The sequence below is a fragment of the Schistocerca piceifrons genome, chromosome 2 (assembly GCF_021461385.2).
Source record: "Schistocerca piceifrons isolate TAMUIC-IGC-003096 chromosome 2, iqSchPice1.1, whole genome shotgun sequence".
Lineage (NCBI taxonomy): Eukaryota > Metazoa > Arthropoda > Insecta > Orthoptera > Acrididae > Schistocerca > Schistocerca piceifrons.
This window is the reverse complement of record NC_060139.1, coordinates 465309286-465332984: the sequence shown is the minus strand read 5'-3', so window position 1 is coordinate 465332984 and position 23699 is coordinate 465309286. Positions and strand designations below refer to the sequence as shown.

General features: G+C 38.1%; 1 protein-coding gene across 4 annotated transcripts in view; it reads right to left on the bottom strand.

The window, feature by feature from the left end:
- LOC124777034 (arrestin domain-containing protein 17-like) overlaps positions 1–23699 on the bottom strand; it is a 191088-nt gene that overhangs the window by 40461 nt on the left and 126928 nt on the right. For all 4 annotated transcript variants that reach the window (XM_047252298.1, XM_047252295.1, XM_047252297.1 and 1 more), the window contains exon 3: positions 10842–11053. In XM_047252298.1, the coding sequence (XP_047108254.1) occupies positions 10842–11053 (212 nt within the window). The remainder of the gene's footprint in view (positions 1–10841; positions 11054–23699) is intronic.

Here is a 23699-nt window from a genome sequence, read left to right as displayed (position 1 = left end):
ATCCAGTACATTTCCATTATGACTGTATTTTTGAACAATCTGTTCTAAGTAGTTCTCAGAGACTGCATTTAGTAACGTTTCACAGGGCATATTGTCACACTCACCAGTTACAAACTGTAATTTTCTCAATTGATTGTTGAATGATTAATGTCTCCTTTGATGAAATTATGACTGAGGAACTTACATACTGGTGAACTTAAGATTTCTCTAAAGATTTTGGTTACATCTGAAGGCAAGCCTAGCAGCCCATGGAAAGATCCAGTTACAAGTTTATGCCCACCCTTGATACTGAGCTGTGGCCACAAAATGCAGTTTCAGTTTCTACCACGTTGGGTTTTAGTTTCTTATCTACAGTCACAAATGCACAATCTCCATTTATCATTACCCTACCCTTTAGATACACACTCAGATTCTCCTGAAAAGTATCACTCCTGTCTCTTTCAGGTTTCAACCAACTTTCTGCACTTAACTATTTTCTGAGCTCCACTGCCTCTCAAGAGTGCCTCAAATTTTGGCACTTTGTTGTAAATGCTCCAACAGTCAATTGCAATGGTTTTAAGACTCACAGCTTTAGTGGACATTTCTTTGAATCTCATACTGAGACTTATGGGTCCCCTACAGTTATCATGATGGACTGGGTGAAGAGTCATCTAATCTAAAATACCCTTTTCATGCTAAAACTAAGTATAAAAAATGATTATCATATAACAATGTTAATAGTGATAATAAAATAACCTAAAACATTTATTTAAAGAGTTTCTGTGAAGGTACTCTTCAGTGGTTTGGAATGAATTTTCCAACAGAAAGTTCTCTAATTCAGTCCTGAATTCCACTACATTACCTACAACACATTTAGCTAATATGCTCCAAAAAGTTACTGAGCACATCTGAACTCATGTATCTCCCTCCCATCTGTAATGTTATATAATAAGAGAAAGGCAACTACTCACCTATAGCAGATCAATGCTTGGAGCACAGAAACAAATAACAGGGAACAATAGTGTTCAAGAACTAGCTCTTTTACTAGCAGAAGTACACACATTCACAAGCAGAACCACACAGACACCCAAATATAAACTCCCGTGACCTCAACAAGACTGATAATTATTGATACTTCATTATTGAAAACAGTGCCTGAGCTGATGGAGGTGGGGAGTCTGTAGGGAAGGGCACAAGCAGGGGTTAGTGAGAAAGTGGCAGGTCTTTGGATAGATGACTCTGCAACTGCACAGCAAGATGGAAAGAGTACAGAGGGTAGAGTAAAATGGAATATAGGAAGATGGAGGGGGAAGAGAGGGGGGAGGAGAGGGAAAGGTGAAGATGAAGAGGGAGAAATGGTGGTGAGAGAGAAGGGGGGGGGGGGGGTGGAAGAAAGAGGGTAGGAGAGGGCAGTGCATGATTTGGCCAGAGTAGAAGTGGTGCAGACAGAAGTGAGAAGGGAAAATATATGGTGAGGCAGTGGGAACAGGTTAATGAAGGCTGATGGCAGGGAGACTGTGAGAGTGCAGGGTATGTTGGAAAGACAATTCCTATCTGAGTAGTTCAGAGAAATTTGCACTGTAGCACAGTACTCAAAAGGCCTTGATAGTGAAGCAACTGTTGAAGTCATTCTTGTCGTGGTATGCAGCATGCTCAGTAACACAATGGACAAGTTTGAGGTTTGACACAGTTTGGTGGTGGCCATTCATGTGAATAGACAGTTGTTTTACTGGTCATGTCCACATAAAATTGGGTACAGTAGTTGCAGCATAGCTTATATATAGGATGGCTGCTTTCACACATGGCCCTCCTGTTTATTGGGTAGGAAATGCCTGTGAGTGGACTAGAGCAGGAGTAGATGGGTGGGTGCACAGGATAGGTCTTGCATCTGGGACAACCACAATGAAATGACCCACAGGGTGCACAATTGGGAGGTTTGGAACAAGGATGGATAAGGATATTTTGTAGGTTGTGTGGGTGGTAGAACACTACTTTGGGAGATGTGAGTAGGATTTAGATCAGGATGTCCCTCATCCTAGGGCACTGCGAGATGTAGACAAAGCCCTGGTAGATGATGTGGTTGAGCTTTGCAAGGTCAGAATGATACTGGGTGATCAGAGAAGCGCTGGTGGTTAGCTGGTTAACAGGTTTACTGGTGTCAGAGGAGCAGATGGCATGGGAGACCTGTTAATGTATGAGCTGTATATGATATTGTGTGTCAATAACAGCTCCGGCAAGATTAATGGTATATTTTGACAACTCCTGCTTTCCACTGCATATGTGGCATATGGAGAAGGAGAGGCTGTAAGAAAGAGACTTTTTGACGTGGAACAGGTGACAGCTGTCAAAATGGAGGTATTGTTGGTGGTTGGTACACTTGTTGTAGATGGTGTTATTTATGGAGCCTTCTGAGAGGTGGAGATCAACATCTGGAAATGTGTCTTGATGAGTTGAGAAGGACTAGGTGAAGTGAATTTGAGAATAGGTATTGGGGTTAGGCAGGAAACAACAAAGGTTGTCCTTATCATGGCAGTAAGTTTCACTTGCCCACAAAAGGCAAAGGTCCCGAGTTCGAGTCTTGGTCTGGGACACAGTCTGCCAGGAAGTTTCATATCAGTGCACACTCTGCTGCAGAGTGAAAATCTCATTCTGGAAACATCCCTCAGGCTGTGGCTAAGCCATGTCTCCGCAATATCCTTTCTTTCAGGAGTGCTAGTTCTGCAGGGTTCGCAGGAGAGCTTCTGTAAAGTTTGGAAGGTAGGAGGCGAGGTACTGGCAGAAGTAAAGCTGTGAGGACGGGGTGTGAGTCGTGCTTGGGTAGCTCAGTTGTTAGAGCACTTGCCCACGAAAGGGAAAGGTCTCGAGTTCGAGTCTCGGTCTGACATACAGTTTTAATCTGTCAGGAAGTTTCAGTAAGTTTCAATGTTGTGACCTACCTCCAAATCAAATTATATTGTAATAACCAGAATCAAGTCAAAGTCCAAAAGCAGGGTTGTCCATGGGTACAAACAAGTAGCACTGAAAACATGTTCATTGTGAACACCAATGTACAAACAGATCAGAACAGACTGAACTCCTGCATGGAGAGTGCTGCTATTTCAAAAGTATTTTGCGAACCTTCTTGAAATTATAAATACTAAATAACAAATAAGTGGTTCTTGGGTTTCAACTGGTCACATGCAGCATGCCAGCCAATGACACTAATCACTATACCACACTACATCCACCACAGCCTGCAACATGTATTCCTCAGAAGTTCTCATTGGAGCTCACTACACCCTGGATCTAGATCTTGCCAATGATCCTCTGTGCAACAGTGTTGGAGGGTTCTTGCATTCTGGTTGTATAGTTACATACTCTTCACCATAAAAATAGCCTCTCCCATCAAAGTGCATGTTTGATGAGTGGATCTTTAATTTGCTTGAACCTTCCATTGTTGATCTATGCCTCTGGAATGTAGCAGGTTTTCATACGAAGGAAAGTATATACAAAGGAAAGTATAACAGCTCTGCTCTTTAGTCTTCTTGATGAAGCGTCATAATCCGCAACTCTACATGTGTTGAGAAAGGTTATGATATGACCAAAAGTAGCTCTTTACTAACTTTTCTGGCAGTCTCACTTTCTGCATAGGCTTAAAAATCGGTACAAAGTCTCCTGGGCTGTATCTTACTGGCCAATGCATGATGTTATAGTGCTTGCATTCTTTCTCCTGAGCATCCAAAGACTTTAGATGATTCAATTGTCTTGCTTATTAGACACAGGTGGTGATATTTTTCATGTAGTCATCCCGAGTATTGTCCAGTTGAAACAGGAACATTGTACACATTGTTGTTTTGGCCCCACAATCTTGGAGCAGAAGGAAAAGTGTGAAGCCTATAGTGTCTTACTTTGCTGTGTTTTATGTTAATGTCACAATGACAAGTATTGTAGGCCAATTTATCTGTTTGAAATCAGCATACATTGAAAGACATACTTGCCAATGTCTTATTAAAGTGCTCTGTGGAACTATTTATTTGTGGGTGGCTGGCAATTGTCACCCTGTGGGTGATTTCACAACTTAAAATTACCTTTGATATTAGTCTTGACTGCAAAACCTTTCCATGGTCAGATATCATCATACAGAATGCTGCTTCAAAATGATGTCTTCTACAAGGAGCCTTGGAATTTCTGGAGCTTTGGTGACAGTGTATCAGGTGAGGTGGACAGAGCAGACTGTTATCAATCAATTCTCATTTGTCGACTTTGGGAACATCCCCAAGAGGTCGATTACAATTTGGAAGAGCAGTGTGCCAGAACTGGAATTGGTACCAGGTGTTCTGGAGGTAACTGCAGCACATACTTCTGCCACTGGCATTCCTCACTTACAGTGTAGTGGATTGGTAGGGCCACATTCAGTGATACTTGCATCTGAATCTATCTAGAGTCTTCATGAATCCCACGTGATCACAAGTTTGAGTGCCATGGAAAAACTTCAGGATAACTGGACATAGATGAACTGGGATGGTGAGCTACCCTCTCCACCCCATTGGATCATATTTACTCATATACAATGTTCCATTTATTAACTGAAATTCTCCTTTTTCCATTCCTCATTCTTCAAGGCTACTATGGTTTTCAGCTATGCTTGATCTCTTCTCTATTCAGAAGTAATGTCATTTAATGCAGTGATGACTGAGATTTTGTCCACACTGCTATGTTCTTCAAAGGATTCCCTGATAGGCAGTTGACATACTTGTGTTTGTGTCCACTTTTGTGTACCACTGAGACATCATACATCTGAAGCCTCTGTGCCCATCTCACCAGTTGACCCAATGGATCTTTCAGGCTAATGAGCCAGCACAGAGAATGATGCTCTCTCACAGTGGTGAATGGTTTGCAGGAACTTGTTGATAGCCCAACAACTGCAAGGCACCCTTTCTCAGTTGTAAGGTCAAGTCAACACATCCAGAAGGTACCCCGGAAGCATAAGCTAACACACTTTCAGCACCATGCTGATTTTGTACTAGTACTGCACCTATCCCATAACCACAAGTGTCAGTGTGTAATTCTGTCTTGGCATTATTGTCATATGATGCTAGAACTGGAGAAAATCTCAGGACAAGGAAAAATCTTTCTTGCATTTCATTCCATGAAACTTTGGCATCCCACTGCAATAGTCCATGCAGGGGATGTGTCTTCGTACAGAATCTCTTGAGCTCTGATCTTCCACAGTTTATGATTGCTTGTGATGTCTGCAAGAAATCCCATCCAAGAATAACATTGTTATCACATTCTAATAAAATGAAAAATTTTAAGGGCTTTGTTCAATCATTTATAGTTATTCTTCCAATATATGCTCCTGCTGGCTGGACAGATTTCCCATTTGAAACTTTCAGCACAATCAGTACCACATCCTTCTTTAGCTAGCAATGATAAGCATTTGATATTACAGAAAGAGAAGTCCCCAAGTCAACTATTTCTTGGACAGGTTGACTGTCGATGAGATTTCCTGACGTCTTGGTGACTACTGTTCATGAAATATTTTCACCTGTGACGGACTCACAGCCACAGATGGTCACCTCACTTAGTTTTCCTGAACTCAGTGGTTAGGTGTGGCTGATAACTCAGTAAAGTGATGGGGACTGGCTACGCCATGTTGGAGATTGACCTCATCCATGCTGTGGCTATGGGCTTCATCTGACACTACAGTTGACTGGCATGAATAGAATTGTTGTGATTGTTGATAATTAGAGCCATAGTAGTTGTCAAAAACTCATCATCTTTCTCTGGACAATGTGTCCAGGACGTCAACAGTGGATAGATACTGGCTTGTTGTCCTCTGTCCTCCAAATTTCCCTTCTTCTGCAGGGCTTTGTAGTTGGCAGGGGAGCTGATGACACTTGAGATGATTGGGTGCTGGGTTGTCATCTGATAGCTGTGGCATAACTCCAAATTCTCAAAGTATTTTTCATTTGGCAGGTTTAACTGGTAGTGGAGATTTGTACTAAAGGGCAATAAATCCATCTTTTTCAACATTCTCTATTATCTTCTGCCATGTGGGATGAATGTTTATGGCTGCTATCTCTTGCTTACTTAATCTGACTGTTCTGTCTGCCACAAAATGCTGTACTTCTTCTCTTACAACCCGGCTTAAGAAAGAGGTGAAGTCATGACAGACTTCCACAACTGCCATAGGGACCACATTTGAGGGTCATCCTCTCAGATCCAGTTCTTTTTCTGTTGCATTTTGTTGATGTACTGGCACTGCTTGATGAATTTATCTCTTGTTGTAACATCCTTTACCAGAAGAACTTGGTACATGTCTTCTGTGACTCCTTTCATAAAGTGTTAGATTTTCTTGGCTTCTGTCATATTCAGATTCTCACTGCGGCACAGGGCCAAAACATTCTGTAGGGCTGCAATGTTTCTCCATGACATTGGACCCTGTTCTTCAATTGTTCTTCTTCTCAGCAGACTTGCTGCTGATTGACATCAAACATTTTCTTCAGTTCTGCCTGGAATTTATTCCAGCTACTGAGCTTCTCTTTGTTGTTCTTGAACAACTGCCAGGCTGTGCCATCCAAGTTAAAGTACACATTTGCCAAACACACCATGTCATCTCTCCTCCTGCATTTGGCAACTCAGTCAGTTCCTTAATTTATGAGTCTCCTGAATACACAGTCTCTGGTAAATGTAAAGGTCATGTGACTAGGGCCTCCCATTGGGTAGACCCTTCGCTGGGTGCAAGTCTTTCGATAAGACACCACTTCGGCGACTTGCGCGTCGATGGGGATGAAGTGATGATGATTAGGACAACACAACACCCAGTCCCTGAGCAGAGAAAATCTCCGACCCAGCAGGGAATTGAACCTGGGCCCTTAGGATTGACATTCTGTTGCTCTGACCATTCAGCTACCAGGGGTGGACACAGACTCTGGTAATGATGCACTACTTGTATCCTGGTTCCTCTCTGTGTAGCGATGGAGTTTACATTGCCTAATTGGAGCCATGGTGATACAGAAGGCTGAAAGCATCCAGCAGTTCCAACAAATAGTGGCATATCATAACCCCAATAAAGTCCAAATATGAAAGCACAGTTATTATGAAGTACAATACTTAGAACTGAAAGCACATTTATTGTGAATACTAATGTCCAGCTGGAACAGATGGATGGAGAGTGCTGCTATTTATATAAACATCAAATAATACATAATATCCTAACATAATACCTCTCAAGAACCTTCCAGTAATTATAAATACTGATTAACAAATAATTGTTGGTGGTTGGGCTTGAACTGGCAACCTAGAACACACTGTCCACTTTGCTAACTGCTATGCCACACCACATGCCCCACAGCTCATGGCAATATATATATGCCTTTTTCTATTTTGCTATTTCTCAGAGGATAATATGTATTAATAATTTTCATTATTCTGAGTGGAAGTGACATGCCTGGCATGAAATAGCAGTCATTGCAGTACAGATACTTAAAGTGTGAAATTTTCAATTAATATCACACTTAGAATGAGATTTTCACTCTGCAGTGGAGTGTGCGCTGATATGAAACTTCCTGGCAGATTAAAACTGTATGCCAGACCGAGACTCGAACTCGGGACATTTGCCTTTCGCTGTAGAGCACTTGCCCATGAAAGGCAAATGTCCTGAGTTCGAGTCTCGGTCCGGCACACAGTTTTAATCTGCCAGGAAGTTTTAATATCACACTTACTTCTGCAACTGCACCAGAGCTGATATTTCGTATTGATTTGCTGTAAGTCTCACCCACTCAGTGACTTCATCTATTAGTCAACAACCAACAATAATATCAGCTGAATGAAACTTTTGATATCTACATTGTAAAAAAAGTCCTTCATTCCGTATTCACTGAAGCACCAAAGAAACTGGTATAGGCATGTGAATTCAAATACAGAGACATGTAAACAGGCAGAATGTGGTGCTGCAGTCAGTAATGTTGATATAAGACAAGTGTCTGGCACAGCAGTTTATCAAGATTTAAGTGAGTTTGAATGTGGTGTTATAGTTGGTGCACGAGCAATGGGACACATCATCTCTGAGGTAGTGATGAAATGGTGATTTTCCCGTATGAACAGTTCACAAGTGTACAGTGAACACCAGGAATTTGGTAAAATATCAAAGCTTCGACATCACTTTGGCCAGAAAAAGATCATGCAAGAATGGGACCAACGATGCCTGAAGAGAATCATTTATCATGACAGATGTGCAACCATTCCGCACATTGCTGCAAATTTCAATGATGGGCCATCATCAAGTGTCAGCGCACGAACCATTCAATGAAGCATCATCGATATGGGCTTTCAGAGCTGAAGGCTCACTCACCTTCCCTTGATGACTGCATGACCCAAAGCTTTATGCCTTGCCTGGGCCCATCAGGACTGACATTGAGCTGCTGATGACTGGAAACGTGTTGCCTGATTAGACAAGTCTTGTTTCAAATTGTATTGAGCAGATTGATGTGTACGGGTATGGAGACAACCTCATGAGTCTGTGGACCCTTCATTTGAGCAGCGGACTCCTCGAGCTGGTGGAGGCTCTATAATGGTGTGGGGCGTGTGCAGTTGGAGTGATATGGGACTCTTGATATGTCTACATACGACTCTGACAGGTGGCACATAAGTAAGCATCCTATCTGATCACCTGCATCCATTCATGTCCATTGTGCATTCCAATGGACTACAGCAATTCCAGCGGGACAATGCGATACCCCACACATCCAGAATTGCTATTAACATTTCCACTGGCCACCAAACTCCTCAGACATGAACATTATTGAGCATATTTTGGATGCCTTGCAACATGCTGTTCAGGAGAGATCTCCCCCCACTCCCTACCCCTTCGTACTCTTATGGATTTATGGATAGCCCTACAGGATTCATGGTGTCAATTGCCTTCAGCACTACTTCAGACATAAGTTGAGTCCATGCTACATCGTGTTGTGGCACTTCTGCATGCTTGCGGGGGCCCTACACAATATTAGGCAGGTGTTCCAGTTTCTTTGGCTCTTCAGTGTATATTTTTGAGACTTAATGAGCAATTTTTTTCCAAAATAGAAGGGCTCTTCTTCAGTCATCTGTAGATATATATTTCTGATTATTCCTCATTTTAAGCAAACTTGAGACCATTCATGCCATCCATATTTGAATACACTTGATAATTCACTTTACCTCAACCTCATATCAATCATACTGTAAATTGGTATTGAACAACATCTCAGAAAAAAATTCAATGAACAGTATCTTTCACTAAGAAACATCCCAGTAGTCTACCAATTAAACTGAGTGTACCATCTGGCTTTTCTACAGGAATTGTTGTTGTTGAAGAAAAACTTTGAAAACATAAAATGGTAGTTTGATAAGTTCTGTTGAATTAATTTCAAAAATTGTTTAGTTTATCTGAAGTTTGAACATGTTGAGTTTTTAGGTTGATGATTACAGTTCAGAAGTCGAGCTCAAACAACAAAACTGTTCCAGATTCATACAATGTACATTAAATTCATTATTTGCGAACAATCTAAATCATTGGATGAGATCCACAGGTGCATATACATTTGGCAAATCATTGTAAGGGATGTGAAGGATATTAGTTTTTACTGTAGGGTACCATATATAAGGATTCCTTTGTGTTCTACTCAGATGTGAGTGCAGGTTTACTAACTGTTCTTGTGTTTCTGTATGAGATGTTACTTGTCTGTTGATTTTCTTCATAGTTTAGTAGACACAGCAAGTATGAGCTGGAAGTAAATCAATTTCCATGGTGACAACCACATTTTCCTCTCTCCCATTTGTCAAATAGTACTGTGACTTGACACTCAGCTTCATTGTATACACACTTTCTGTCACTTGCTAGTATAGCCCAGTATGGCTCCTAAACACTTCTGCAATGAAATTCACAATATGGTCTTATAAGTAAATATCCTTTGTAAATGAAATCTAGTTTCCAAGCATTCTACAGATTAACAGTAGCCTGCTATTTGCTTTCACCAAAAAGGAAGTTATTTAAGCTTTACCCAAAAGTGAAGCTATGTAATCATTCTCTGTCATATATCCTTCCATTATTAGAGCCTTGTGTTACATGACAGATGTTTTTCAAAGTTTTCTGTCAATAAACTCAGAGTATCTTCTAAAATTCAGGAACAAACAGAATGACAGTAACAAGGACAAATTCTGCTGATCTCATACAAGTGTGTGATGTACACTCCTCCACAACACTAGAACTAGTTTACTGATTAAAGAATTTCTTGTAGATTATTGCCAAGAATGCTGTTGACTCTGCACCTAATTCTCTCCACACACTGAAGGCTGTAGACAGTTTTAGAAATTTTAAGTTTTCCATCATTTTAATCATCAGTCTTCGAATCTATACCATTCAGATTTGCAATCATATTAACGTTAAAATTCCATGTCAATGAAAAACTGTTAACATAAGCAGACAGTTTGTTGACAGTTGTGTTATCATTTTTGAATCCTTTTAAATACTGGTGCATTACAATTCTCTTTTTTTTTTTTTTTTTTTTTTTTTGAGGTAAAGCAAAACTCAAATAACATTTTATAGTTAACAAAATGTCACAAAATGATTTCATTAACAGTCGGTGTAATGAATTACAAATAGACACAGAAATTAAAGAAAACATGAACAATGTAGATTGCTGCTTAGATAAGAAACTATCATTTTCATATGAAACTGGTCTTTAACTTGCATCTTTTATCATCATCATCATCACCACCACCATCAGTTGACATAGTGGAATATTCAAACACAGGTCATTCTTATATGCAGCACAATGGAATATTAGTAAATCAATGATACCATGTCCCTCTTATGTGTGCAATACTTCATAATAACATACCTTGACCAAAGGATCTGTATTCAGATCTAGATGTGATAACACAGTGTAGAAAGCTTTGACTTTTTCATCAAATGCCCATGGACGGTTCATTTTTGCTTTGATTGTGTAACGAATATGGCCGTATGTGCCTTCAAATGATGATGGTAAATTTTCTGGGAGTTTGACAGAAAAATTATACACATGCTCTCCTGGTGGAAGTATGAGCTCCTCAGCTGAAACAGACCATATTTTGAATAAATTTGTAAACCAAAATGGGTATACCTGCAAGTAAAGTAAGTACTTTATCAGTGGTTCATAACCTTTACAATATTTACATTTCTCCCAGAACCAGAACTGTAAAGAAAGTAATGTTCATCTGTAATTCATTTTGTGAAAATAATTTCTTGCTGATAGTCTAGAAAGTCCTGAGGTACCATGTCATGGGTCAAATTTCCCACTTCCTTCTTGATATTCACAAACAATTGCCATGCCTGTTACCTCATTATAAACTACGCAGACATTTCCTAGCACCTTTAATATTACATGGAAACCTAAATCTTGTGATACACTCATATACAGTAGAATATTAAAAACCATTCCGAACTCAAAGGTAATGAGGTATGTCTAACAGAATGACCTTGCCCATGGGACCAACATGGACTCTGAAATCAATGCTGTTGTGAAACCCAACTCAAGCTTTTCCCACATGACATTCTGAAAGCCACATTCCTCAGCTAATGCCCATGCACTGCTAAGACCTCTGAAGTAAGTAAAATAAGCACTTTATCAGAGGTTCATAACCTTTACAATATTTACATTTCTCCCAGAACCAGAACTGTAAAGTAGGTAATGTTCATCTGCAATTCATTTTGTGAAAATAATTTCTTGCTGCTAGTCTGGAGAGTCCTGAAGTACCATGTCATGGGTCCAATTAGCAGGCAGAGGGTTGCAGAAGCTGCAGATGGGTTCCCATGGAGGTGGAATCCATTCTCCCATTCACACCACTTCTGGTCCATTCAGAAATGCCACACCTAAAACCAGACCTCTGGCATGTACGTCCGCCCTCCTTCTTCATTTGACAACAATCCAGAGCACAGTCAGGTCAGTTACGCACAGTACGAACAGCCATAAGCAGATTTTTTGCAGATAAATTTATGAGATTGACAAGAGGAAGAGCTTCAGCATTTTCTAAAATGCAACACGGCACTGCATTATGCAAGGAAGTTTGTTCTAGTGATGCCCAGGTGGAAAGCAGAATGGAAAGAGTCTCCAAATACTGGTGCACACAGCAAGGACACTAGATGAGTGAGAACTTGTGATTGTGAAGGGATGACAGGTACTTAATCTCTGATGTAATGTGCTGAGAAACATGCACAATGAGGAGCTGAAAACTATACAGAGCATATGACAGTCACTTATCTGCCGCAACAATCCTGAAGCACTAACGTGATCAAATAGGCAGATGTTGCAGGTAGAATTAAACATGATTGATTCTACCTGGTCAGAATTCTCACTACGTTTGCTATGATGGATTGCATTGCAATAGTGGATGTTCACTAAAACAAATGACTGCCAAGTTTATCTTCTGCATCTTGTGAAAATATGTTTCAAAACTTCTGGAGGGTGTAGAGGCTCAGAGAAACCTTTGTGAATGTGGTTGCAATAGGACATCATCCTCTAGCATTACTTTTCCTCAACCAGAAATATTTTTCAAATTTTGGACAGATCAGTATTATATCAGCTGTTTTCCTGAAAAATTTCATATATAATTTTATACACCATACTGTGTATTCCAAGCTAAAATTTATGAATAGGAATTATTATTTTCGATGTTACAATCAATAGTACTAACTCTGCATGTACAGTTAAATTAATTTTTTTACAAACATTTGATATTATGAATTATCCGGCACACTTAAAATTTCCATTATTAATTGTGCAATCTAGTACTGTTTATTATGTTTACTTCTGGATTTATTTATGAAATAATATTCAAAACTAATAGAAATTCATTTGCCAAGAAAAATTATAAACCCTTTGGAATATTGTTATTACCACAGAGTGAGGAGTAGTAAGCATGCCACTGATGTGATCGGATGTATTTTTGTATTTTGGACGAACAATGTAATTTTGGCATTGTTAATGTGAAAATTCAAAAGACTGTGTGATATACTAAAATATGACAAAATAAATTAATGTAAAAACAAAAATTCTGCAATGACAAACTTCGAAATAATTTAGATCAATTCAACCATGAGAACCTAAAATGTGAGAATTTCAGCTTCAAGAATCAAAACCCTAGACAAGAACTGGAGCCAACTCTACAAGTAATGATAAGTAACCTAAAAAGTTGTAATCTTACTCCTGTCAAATCTTCAGAAAAGAAATTGCTCATTGTGCACCAGATGCAACCAGGAAGGAGGTAGATTACAAGTGAGGGCTAGTCCGGGATTAATTGAGTAATAATGAAGTTAGTTTTATCTGTTTCAGAAAGTGCTTGATTCTGTTAATTTTCAGAATTTATGTACAAATAAATTTTTGATCATGTGGAGCAAAAAATCAAAGACTGCCCAACAAAGCAAATCAGTCCAAGAGTGATGATGTACTACCACTAATGACAGTCCAGATCGAATGAAAAGAAAGAGGACTTTACAACTACAACCAGGAACATCAAAAAAGAAAGATAAGCAGAAACTATTTGTGAAGTTAATTTGTTTGTGGACTTGTGTGCTTGTTAACAAAATGAATAGGGACAAAAGCAAAAGTGAGGTAGAAACAAAAGCTTCAGGGTCCAGTCAGGACATGTCTGAGCCAAGTGAAATCATAGTCAGTAAAGAAACTGTAAAAACTAATATTTTACAGTTAATTTGGGCAAAAATAGAGGAACTGAAGACAGATAAGAATAACAAATTGAACAGAGTACAAGATCATATATCTAAAAACGAAGATGATGCGACTTACCAAACAAAAGCGCTGGCAGGTCGATAGACACACAAACAAACACAAACATACACACAAAATTCAAGCTTTCGCAACAAATGGTTGCTTCATCAGGTAAGAGGGAAGGAGAGGGAAAGACGAAAGGATGTGGGTTTTAAGGGAGAGGGTAAGGAGTCATTCCAATCCCGGGAGTGGAAAGACTTACCTTAGGGGGAAAAAAGGACAGGTATACACTCACACATACGCACACACACACACACACACACACACACACATATCCATCCGCACATACACAGACACAAGCAGACATTTGTAAAGGCAAAGAGTTTGGACAGAGATGTCAGTCGAGGTGGAAGTACAGAGGCAAAGATGTTGAAAGACAGGTGAGGTATGAGCGGCGGCAAATTGAAATGAGAAATTAGCAGAGATTGAGGCCTGGTGGATGACGAGAAGAGAAGATATGCTGAAGGGCAAGTTCCCATCTCCGGAGTTCTGACAGGTTGGTGTTAGTGGGAAATATCCAGATAACCCGGACGGTGTAACACTGTGCCAAGATGTGCTGGCCGTGCACCAAGGCATGTTTAGCCACAGGGGGATCCTCATTACCAACAAACACTGTCTGCCTGTGTCCATTCATGCGAATGGACAGTTTGTTGCTGGTCATTCCCACATAGAAAGCTTCACAGTGTAGGCAGGTCAGTTGGTAAATCATGTGGGTGCTTTCACACATGGCTCTGTCTTTGATCGTGTACACCTTCCGGGTTACAGGACTGGAGTAGGTGGTGGTGGGAGGGTGCATGGGACAGGTTTTACACCGGGGGCACTTACAAGGGTAGGAGCCAGAGGGTAGGGAAGGTGGTTTGGGGATTTCATAGGGATGAACTAAGAGGTTACGAAGGTTAGGTGGACAGTGGAAAGACACTCTTGGTGGAGTGGGGAGGATTTCATGAAGGATGGATCTCATTTCAGGCCTACACTGTGAAGCTTTCTATGTGGGAATGACCAGCAACAAACTGTCCATTCGCATGAATGGACAAAAGCAGACAGTGTTTGTTGGTAATGAGGATCACCCTGTGGCTAAACATGCCTTGGTGCACGGCCAGCACATCTTGGCACAGTGTTACACCGTCCGGGTTATCTGGATACTTCCCACTAACACCAGCCTGTCAGAACTCCGGAGATGGGTACTTGCCTTTCAGTATATCCTCTCTTCTCGTTACCCGCCAGGCCTCAACCTCCGCTAATTTCAAGTTGCCGCCGCTCATACCTCACCTGTCTTTCAACAACATCTTTGCCTCTTTACTTCCGCCTCGACTGACATCTCTGTCCAAACTCTTTGCCTTTACAAATGTCTGCTTGTGTCTGTGTATGTGCAGATGGATATATGTGTGTGTGTGCGAGTGTATACCTGTCCTTTTTTCCCCCTAAGGTAAGTCTTTCCGCTCCCGGGATTGGAATGAATCCTTACCCTCTCCCTTAAAACCCACATCCTTTCGTGTTTCCCTCTCCTTCCCTTTTTCCTGATGAAGCAACTGTTTGTTGTGAAAGCTTGAATTTTGTGTATATGTTTGTGTTTGTTTGTGTGTCTATCGACCTGCCAGCGCTTTTGTTTGGTAAGTCTCATCATCTTTGTTTTTAGATATATTTTTCCCATGTGGAATGTTTCCCTCTATTATATTCATATCATTAAAGAGTACAAGATCAGATAGATCAACTTAGTAATCACGTTTCAGAGCTAAAAAATGGGTTGTCAGAGGGGTTAAAAAGTGTGAATGAAGAATTTGATGTTTTAGAAAATAAATGAGTTTGTAGCTGAGTAAGCAAAACAGTCAAATAATGTTGATGATATTAGACTTGAACAGAAGGCCATAGTGGAAAAACTATGTGGGTTGGGAGCCAGTTTAAACAAAAAAATTTTAAATGTAGAAAATAATATGCAAACTAATGTAACTGTTTTAGATCAAAAAATTTCAGAAGCTCAGGAAAGTTGTATTAACAAAAATCTGTGTGCAAACCGTGATACTGCATGGTCCAACACTCTTATCAAAAGTTTTCCATCAGATATTTTACATCCAGTGAACTTCTGCTCCACTGCAGAGATAACTTTGTGTCCGGCATGAATGACAATACAAAATTAATTTTTTAAAAAGATTTATTGAAGGCAAAGCTCTGTCATTAGTAAATTTAAATTAAGTCAATAGCAAACATATCATAGTTCTGAGAAACCTTTTTTAAATAAATTTTGGTCAGAAGCAGAACAAGGGGGAATCAAAAGTGAATTTTTCGAATGATTCTAATTACAGGAATAGGGATGCCACTCAGAAAGAGTTCTGTAAGAACCAACATAAAAAATTAGCACATCTTGACAAACCATTTGACAAAATGACCTTGACTGATGCACTTAAAAGGAGATTACCAGAAAGATTGTAGTGGGATTTGGTACATGGACCTGATGATGTCTTGAACAGTTGTTATGAAATTGTGACAGACTGGACAGGGCAGTAGAAAGGAGTATGTACCAAAGTAATACGAATTATATAAATGACAATGGGAGCAATCACAGAAACAGAGATAATGGGAACTTCCATCAGGATCAAAGTGTCAGTAGAGACAGAAATTCTGAACAGCAGCAGGATAGGAATAATGGGTATAACCATGGGCATTTTAATAGAAGAAATAATCATAGAAGTAACTATTCAAAAAATGTCAGTTGGCCTCAATGAAGGTCCACAATTTTCGGCTGAGGAAACATAACAACCACAGGACTCCCATGTTACACTTGCAATTAGACAATAATAACAGTGTTAACTAGATAGCACATATATCTGAAACTGAACAAGAGGAATATTTCATTTATGTTTTGACCAAAAGTTTTCGGATACTGTGTTTAATTATGGTGATGTAAATGCTAATCACAAACCAAATTGTGAGAGTAGTGAGAATTTTGATGTAGTTGGAGGTTCAAGTCCTCCCTCTGGATGGGTGTTTGTGTTGTCCGTAGTGTAAGTTAGTTAAGTTAGATTAAGTAGTGTGTAAGCTTAGGAACTGATGACCTCAGCAGTTTCGTCCCTTAGAACTTACCACAAATTTCCAATTTTTCTTGGGTGGAAAACAGTGTTGTTGATGTATGTAAATCAGGTGATGACTGTATTGTATCTGAACTAGGTGGCATTTTTGATGTAGTGTGAATGTGAAGTAACTGAGGTTGGTAACTGTGAAGTAACTGAGCTATGAAGTAACAGGTTGATAAGTCTGAGACTGGTGGTGTATTGCAAATGAATGTAGGTGAGGAAAGTGACTTTATTGCAGATGAATGTAGGTGAGGAAAGAGACTTTGAAGGAGATGAGACTTGTATTGTTAGTGATGTTGTATGAAGTAATTTTGGAGGAATATGATGATTGTATCAGGTATTTGTGGAGTTTAAGAATAATATAAAGTTTCAGAGTTACTTGTAAATGATATCGACAAAACAGGTAAGGTAAGTGATGTATGTGATGTTGTAAGTGAGGGTCATGGAATGCCAGTGCAACCAAAACAGTTTTTCGTTAATGTCATGCAGCTTAATGAACCAAACAATAAAGGCGAGGTATCTGTGAGACTGGAGAATAAAGGTGAGAACATTTGAAGTTTGTTTGGAATCAGACTGATGATAACTTATATGAAGGTGCATTCTAGAATAGGTTAGCTGTGGTTAGTCAGAATTTGAATCGCAGTTGGTGGAATGAAGTGAAAGAGGATCTAAGCGGGAAGTGTAATTTTGACAGTAATGTGTTTTATGTACCTTCTGTAACAAGTGATGTTAGTTGTGTCATGAACTCTATTCATTGTGTTCAATCTTTATCTGACAACATGAGAAATCAAAGTAATGTTATGATACGTGTATAGTTGATTAAACCTTGCAAAGACAGTCTGGATAGAACATTTGATGAAATTGAAAGTGATCTTTTGCATGAAGTGTCTGACAACAGAGAGATTTTGGGTGTCCTTACATTAAAATTAGGACTGATCAGTGGGAAGGTAATTGTTTGATTGATACAGGTAGCCTGATTTGTGGTATATATGAACAATTTAGAGACAAGACCATGCGTAATAAGAATTTTGTGGAAATACCGATTGTAGGTGTAAAGATAAGAGGAGCTACAGGTAAGCAAAGCAAAATGGTAAAATCTCAGGTACGTACTTTTAACTTTCAGTATAGGAGACAAGACCTTTGAGCATGGATGCTTAGTGATCCCTAGTCCAGAAGAAAATATAATTCTCGGTATGGATCAGATAGTGAAAGTTGAGGCTTCTTTTGGATGGAGTGCTAAAGAATTGTTTATTTTGGAACCTAAAAGTAATACTTATGTGAAAACTAATTTCTTTATTTTAAACTGTGGGAAACTATTTGCAAAACATTGTGAACAAAGGTGAGTACCAGATGTTTGATGATGACATTAATTTTGATGAAACTGAGGATCAGGAATTTGAAAGTATGGTAGATTCTAAAGTGACCAACAAAAGGAACATCTTAAGAATTTGTTATTGGAGTTTAGAAATGTGTTCAGTAAAAGACCAGGGAAACTGAAAGGCTATTGGTGCATGTTTTACCTTATAGATTAACAACCTTTCTTTCTCAACCCATATAGTATACCATTTTCAAAAAGGAAAGATATTGAGAAAGAAATTCAGAAAACTGAAAGGGGGGAGGGGGGGGGGGTTTAACTGAGAGAAGTGGGACTGCTTACAATAGTTCTTTGGTTGTGGCAAGTAAGTGAAATGGTGGAGTGAGAATTGTTTTGATTCTAGACATTTTAGTAAGTTTCTTATCAGAGAGAATGACCACCCTGAGAACATGGATGAGCTGTTACACAAATCTGATTATGTAAAACTCATGAGTAGTTTGGGCTTGACATCTGGGTTTCACAGATCCCACTTGAAATTAATTCTAGACAGTATACAGCATTTTTGTATGGAGGTAAGTGTTTTAAATACTGTGGGCTAAATGTATCTGTAGCTGAATTTACAAGAGCTCTGGATTCTGTCTTGGGAAGTGAAGTGAGCTCAAAATTAATTGTGTGTGTTAATGACATTTTGATCACTGAAAAGGCTGGAGATAATATTTGAATCTGTTAAGGGATGTGTTTTCAAGATTGGAATCAGAACGTATGACTTTGAAAATCTGGTAAATTTGGCGTGGAAGAAGTTAAATTTTTTGGACACGTTATATCTGAGAAAGGAATTGCACCTGCTAAAAAGAAACTTTATGTTATTGCTAATTTTCCTACTCCTTGCAACAAAAATCAGTTTCAATAATTTTTTGGGTTAACTGGATCTTATAGAAAATTTTGTAGCAACCAAGCTTTGAATGCTTCATTCCTGTGTGAATATTTGAAAAAGATTACTGTTTGGGATTGGAATAAGGAATATCAAGCTGCTTTCGATGAGATCATAGGACAGTTTTGTAAATGCCAAATATTGTTCAGACCGGATTTGTCTCTTCCTTTTTGTATTATGACAGAAAGCAGTGTTGTTAGTTTGGGTGCTCATTTATTTCAGGAGGTTGAAGTTGAAGGTGTTACAGAACATAGATCTCTTGCATTTGGTAGTAGAATTTTGCAGAAGCATGAAAAGATATACACTGTAACTGAAAAAGAACTTTTGGCTATACAGTGGACGTTCTACAAGGTTAAAAGTTATTTACTAGGTCACAAAGTCATCATCTATACTGATCACAAAGCACTATGTTATCTCTAGGTGTGTAAGCTGTACCATACAAGAATTCATTGGGTCTTGTTTTGACATCAGTTCAATTATGAAATCAGATACATTAAGGACACAGACAATGTAGTTGCTGATGCTTTGTCTAGGCTGCCTTTAGGGAGTGAATCATCTAATAAGTTTGGAGAAGGAGAGATGGAGTTTAAAATTATGTACTTGAGAGGTGTAAAAGAGGAAAAAGAGATCTTGAAAATTTGCAAAGACATCCACAGGTATCAAAATCATGATCAAAATTTGAATTTGGTTAAGAGCACGTTGAGTAAGAAAGGAGGAGAAAAGATGGAACAATATTATAAGATACACAAGTGTATTTTATTCAGGAGACTTAAGACTGACTGAGATGATTGGAAACTATGTTAACTGGAACAGTGTATTTATAATTTAATTACCTATACACATGAAAGTTTTGGTCATTGTGGATCAACCAAATGTACACAAAAGAGTCAGGAAAAAATCTATTTTTATAACATAGGAAGGAGAGTCAAGAAGAAGATTGCCAGCTGTGAGACACATGTCAAAGAGTAGATATGTAACCAAACAAGTAGAGTCCAAATACAAAACATACTGTGTAATAGTAACCTAGATCTCATGTCTGTGGATGGTTATGGATCTTTGCCTAAGTCTAAGAATGGATTTTATTATGTTTTTGTGGTGATTGATGTATTTTTGACATTCATGAAGCTGTTTCCTCTTAAGAAAGCTACCAGTAAGCAAATCATTTCCAAGTTTGAAAACACATAGTTTCATCAGGTGGGTATTCCGAAAACAATTTTATCTGACAATGGTTTTCACTTGACATCACAGGCATATCGAAAGCAGCTTGATATTCCTGATTCCAATATGATTTTGTTGATCAAGCAAAAATAAGGTGTATTCTAACTTCTGTGTATCATCCATCAAGTTATCCTGCAGAAAGATATATGAGAGAAATTGGAAGACTGTTTAGAACATATTATAGTAAGAATCATACCAGTTGGATAGATTTTGTCAGTGATTTTGAGGATATTATGAACAGCTTACAATATTCTTCAGCAGGTTTTTCACCATTTGAAATCACGTTTAATCACAAACAGCTAACTTTATTTCTGAGAATATTGAGTTTCCACATGTAAAATTCTGTCACCGCAATAGATACAAGAGTCTGTCAGTGAGATGATGAAAAAGCAGGGGGGGAGGAGAAAGCAGAGATATGATGGTAAAGGCAGATTTTCTAAGTTTCAGCAGAAGATCTAGTGTTGGTGAAAGCTAAAGAGGAATCTTAAGTGTTGACATCTGAAATAAAGAAATTTTTCGATATTTATATAGGACCATTTGAAATTCTTGAAAATCCACATCCCAATGCATACATACTTGTGTATCCTAAATCTAAGAAGTTCTATGGATTATGCAATATCCAAGAACTGACAGCTTTACAAATGATCCATAAGTGTCTAATTTTTTTTGTTTCCTTTTCTTTCTCCATCCACACTATATTTGCAGGTTCATACACTTATATAATTCTGTTTTGTAATAGATTTGTGGTTTAGAATTTGATACATATATGGCATGTGACTAAAGGAGCATATACTATGACAATTTTGAAGTGGAACAATGCCAATAAATATCTATCTTCTTATCATAGAATGCTATTAGTGATAAATATTATTATTATTTCTGTATACATTGCAGAAAATAATTAAATTTAATTGTCATGAACTCTTTTTGGTAGAGTCATGGGAGTTGTGGTAAATTGAGCAAAGACTTGTTTTATTCATATGTATGGTAAATATTAGGAATAGTGCCTTAAAGTTTCATATGTGAACAGTATATAATCCATTCTGATGTAAAACCTGTATACTTATTTTTTTTAGTGTAGATAGGCAAAACGTATGCTGTGTGAGGTGGGGGGGGGGGGGGGGGGGGGGGTATTCAACAGCATATTTAGTACACAAAACTGTGTTTCATGATTCAGTGTGAAAGCTAGATAGGAAATTACCAATCTGTTGGAACGCATGATGAGAAATCTAGGGAGGAAACTGAAAGATGTGCATGGATCCACTCCCACACACCTTTATGGCCTCACTCTTGCTGGTCCAGTTGACCTACAAGAGCAGGTGCTGGGTAATGTATTCAAGCATCTGTCAGCTACATCAGTCTAGTGACTGAAATTGTTAGCCAAGAAATTATTCTATACGAAGAATTCATGGAACTATTTGTTTAGAAAGGTAATCACTTCTATGAATAGTGTTATTCACAGAAATTTAAGTTCTTCAAGTAGGGGGATTAACTTCTCAATATGTTACATAACTTTAAATAATGCTGTGGAAGGCTGATGTTCAAAGACTGATGATTTATTATGTTCAATACAGAAATGTGAAAACTTAAAAAGTTCAAGAGTGCATTCTATGAACCACATTGTAAATAATTATCAGAATCTGATAAAATTAGGCATTGTTAGGTTAGTAGTCACACACGTCAATGAATTTTCTCGTCTCAACACTCAGTATATATATTTTTTAATCAATTGTAAATGAATCTTCTTGACTTCTATGTACATATGTTAGTTTGTATGAACAATTAGGAAATTCTGTGGAAGACATTTACAATTTTGATCATAAATCAAGTATAGACTATATAACAGGATTTATACATTTCTGATTTCACACACTGATTTTGGTCCTCAAGCTATTTAAATTTGTTATCATTCAAAGCTATTTATGGCTCTATTTACAGGTATTTATCCTCAGTACTGCATTATTGTGTCTCATTGGAACTTGAGTTGTGTGCAAACTCATGCTTAACTTTGTTTCGGCTACCCCTGGCCATCGCGACTGTGTGCGTGTACTAACGGAGAGTGTGCAATTATTGATTGATGCTAGATGCTTCCTCTAATTATTCTTTACATATGATTGCACTGATTGATATATGATTATGAATTTTATTCATTTTGCTGTGTCGAATCATGTCTGCTGGTGTGTACCCGATGTGGTTTGGATACATGAGTCGGTCCTCACATTGTAAGCATAGGACCTAATATTTTTTCATTATTTTCTCCTTTCACGAGTCAACATATCCTTACATACTCTGGTTTATGTGGCTGATTGATTTTGTGCTATACTTGTACACTTCTTTTATTTATATTCGTTATGTTGTCCTTGGTGTCGATGTACTGCATTGCTACACTGGCTGAAAAATGGGGTTTGTAATTTGGACACTGACTACGGTAAATAATGTAGCCAACAGATGCATAGTTATATATCACAGTCTTTTACTTTTGCTGTTCACAACCCCCCTATACACATTTATTATGGCCAGTGCACTATTGATTAACTTTCGATAATTCTCATTAATAGTTACAGGTGAACCACCACATACTGCTACAATAGTTTACTGTTGAACATCTATGAGCAGTAAAAACATATCCGCAAAGTTCACAGTTCTTGAAGAATAAAAAGGTACATATGGAGTAGACGCTGTCAGTGTTTTAACATGCAGTCTAATTGTTTAACACTTACTACACTGTTAAATTGATGCATTGTTGTCATTCTAAGTAACACAGATTCCTTGTCTGAAACTCGGCTCTGGACAGACTGTCTCATGACCAAAAATCAGGCTCTTATATTTCATTACAATAATAGGTACTGAAACTACACATTATTTGAAGTTAAATTTACAGAAATTACAATTAAAACTTAACTCTTAAATTAACTGAGTACGTCGAAAAATTCGTTCCTTTTAACAGTTTGTTCTACTACAAGGTTTAGGCTGAATTATTTGTTTAAATCATGAAATTAACAAATACAGTTACACAAACAATACTTTTGACAAAACTGTTAATCACTTTGGAATTAGTTAAGGGCTGCCTTTGCACACATTTTCGAATATAGCCAAATAAATCCTTTAACAATATTATTAGTTTTTCTGTCAAATGTTTACAATTATTACAGAATTTATATTTGTTTATATGTCAGCAGTAGAATTTATGTTACGAAACAATTACTGATTTCACCCTATAACAAAAGATATTAACTAGGAATAGTTTAAATAATTAAGAAAATCAATTAAATACACAAAACTAAGCACAAAATTAGATCTGGTGTTATGTTCTTTAAAACTGAGGGCCAACCTTTCTCTTTGATGAAAATGCAGATTATACTCTCGTACGCTAATGGTAAATAGTTAAAAGTAACAACACGAAT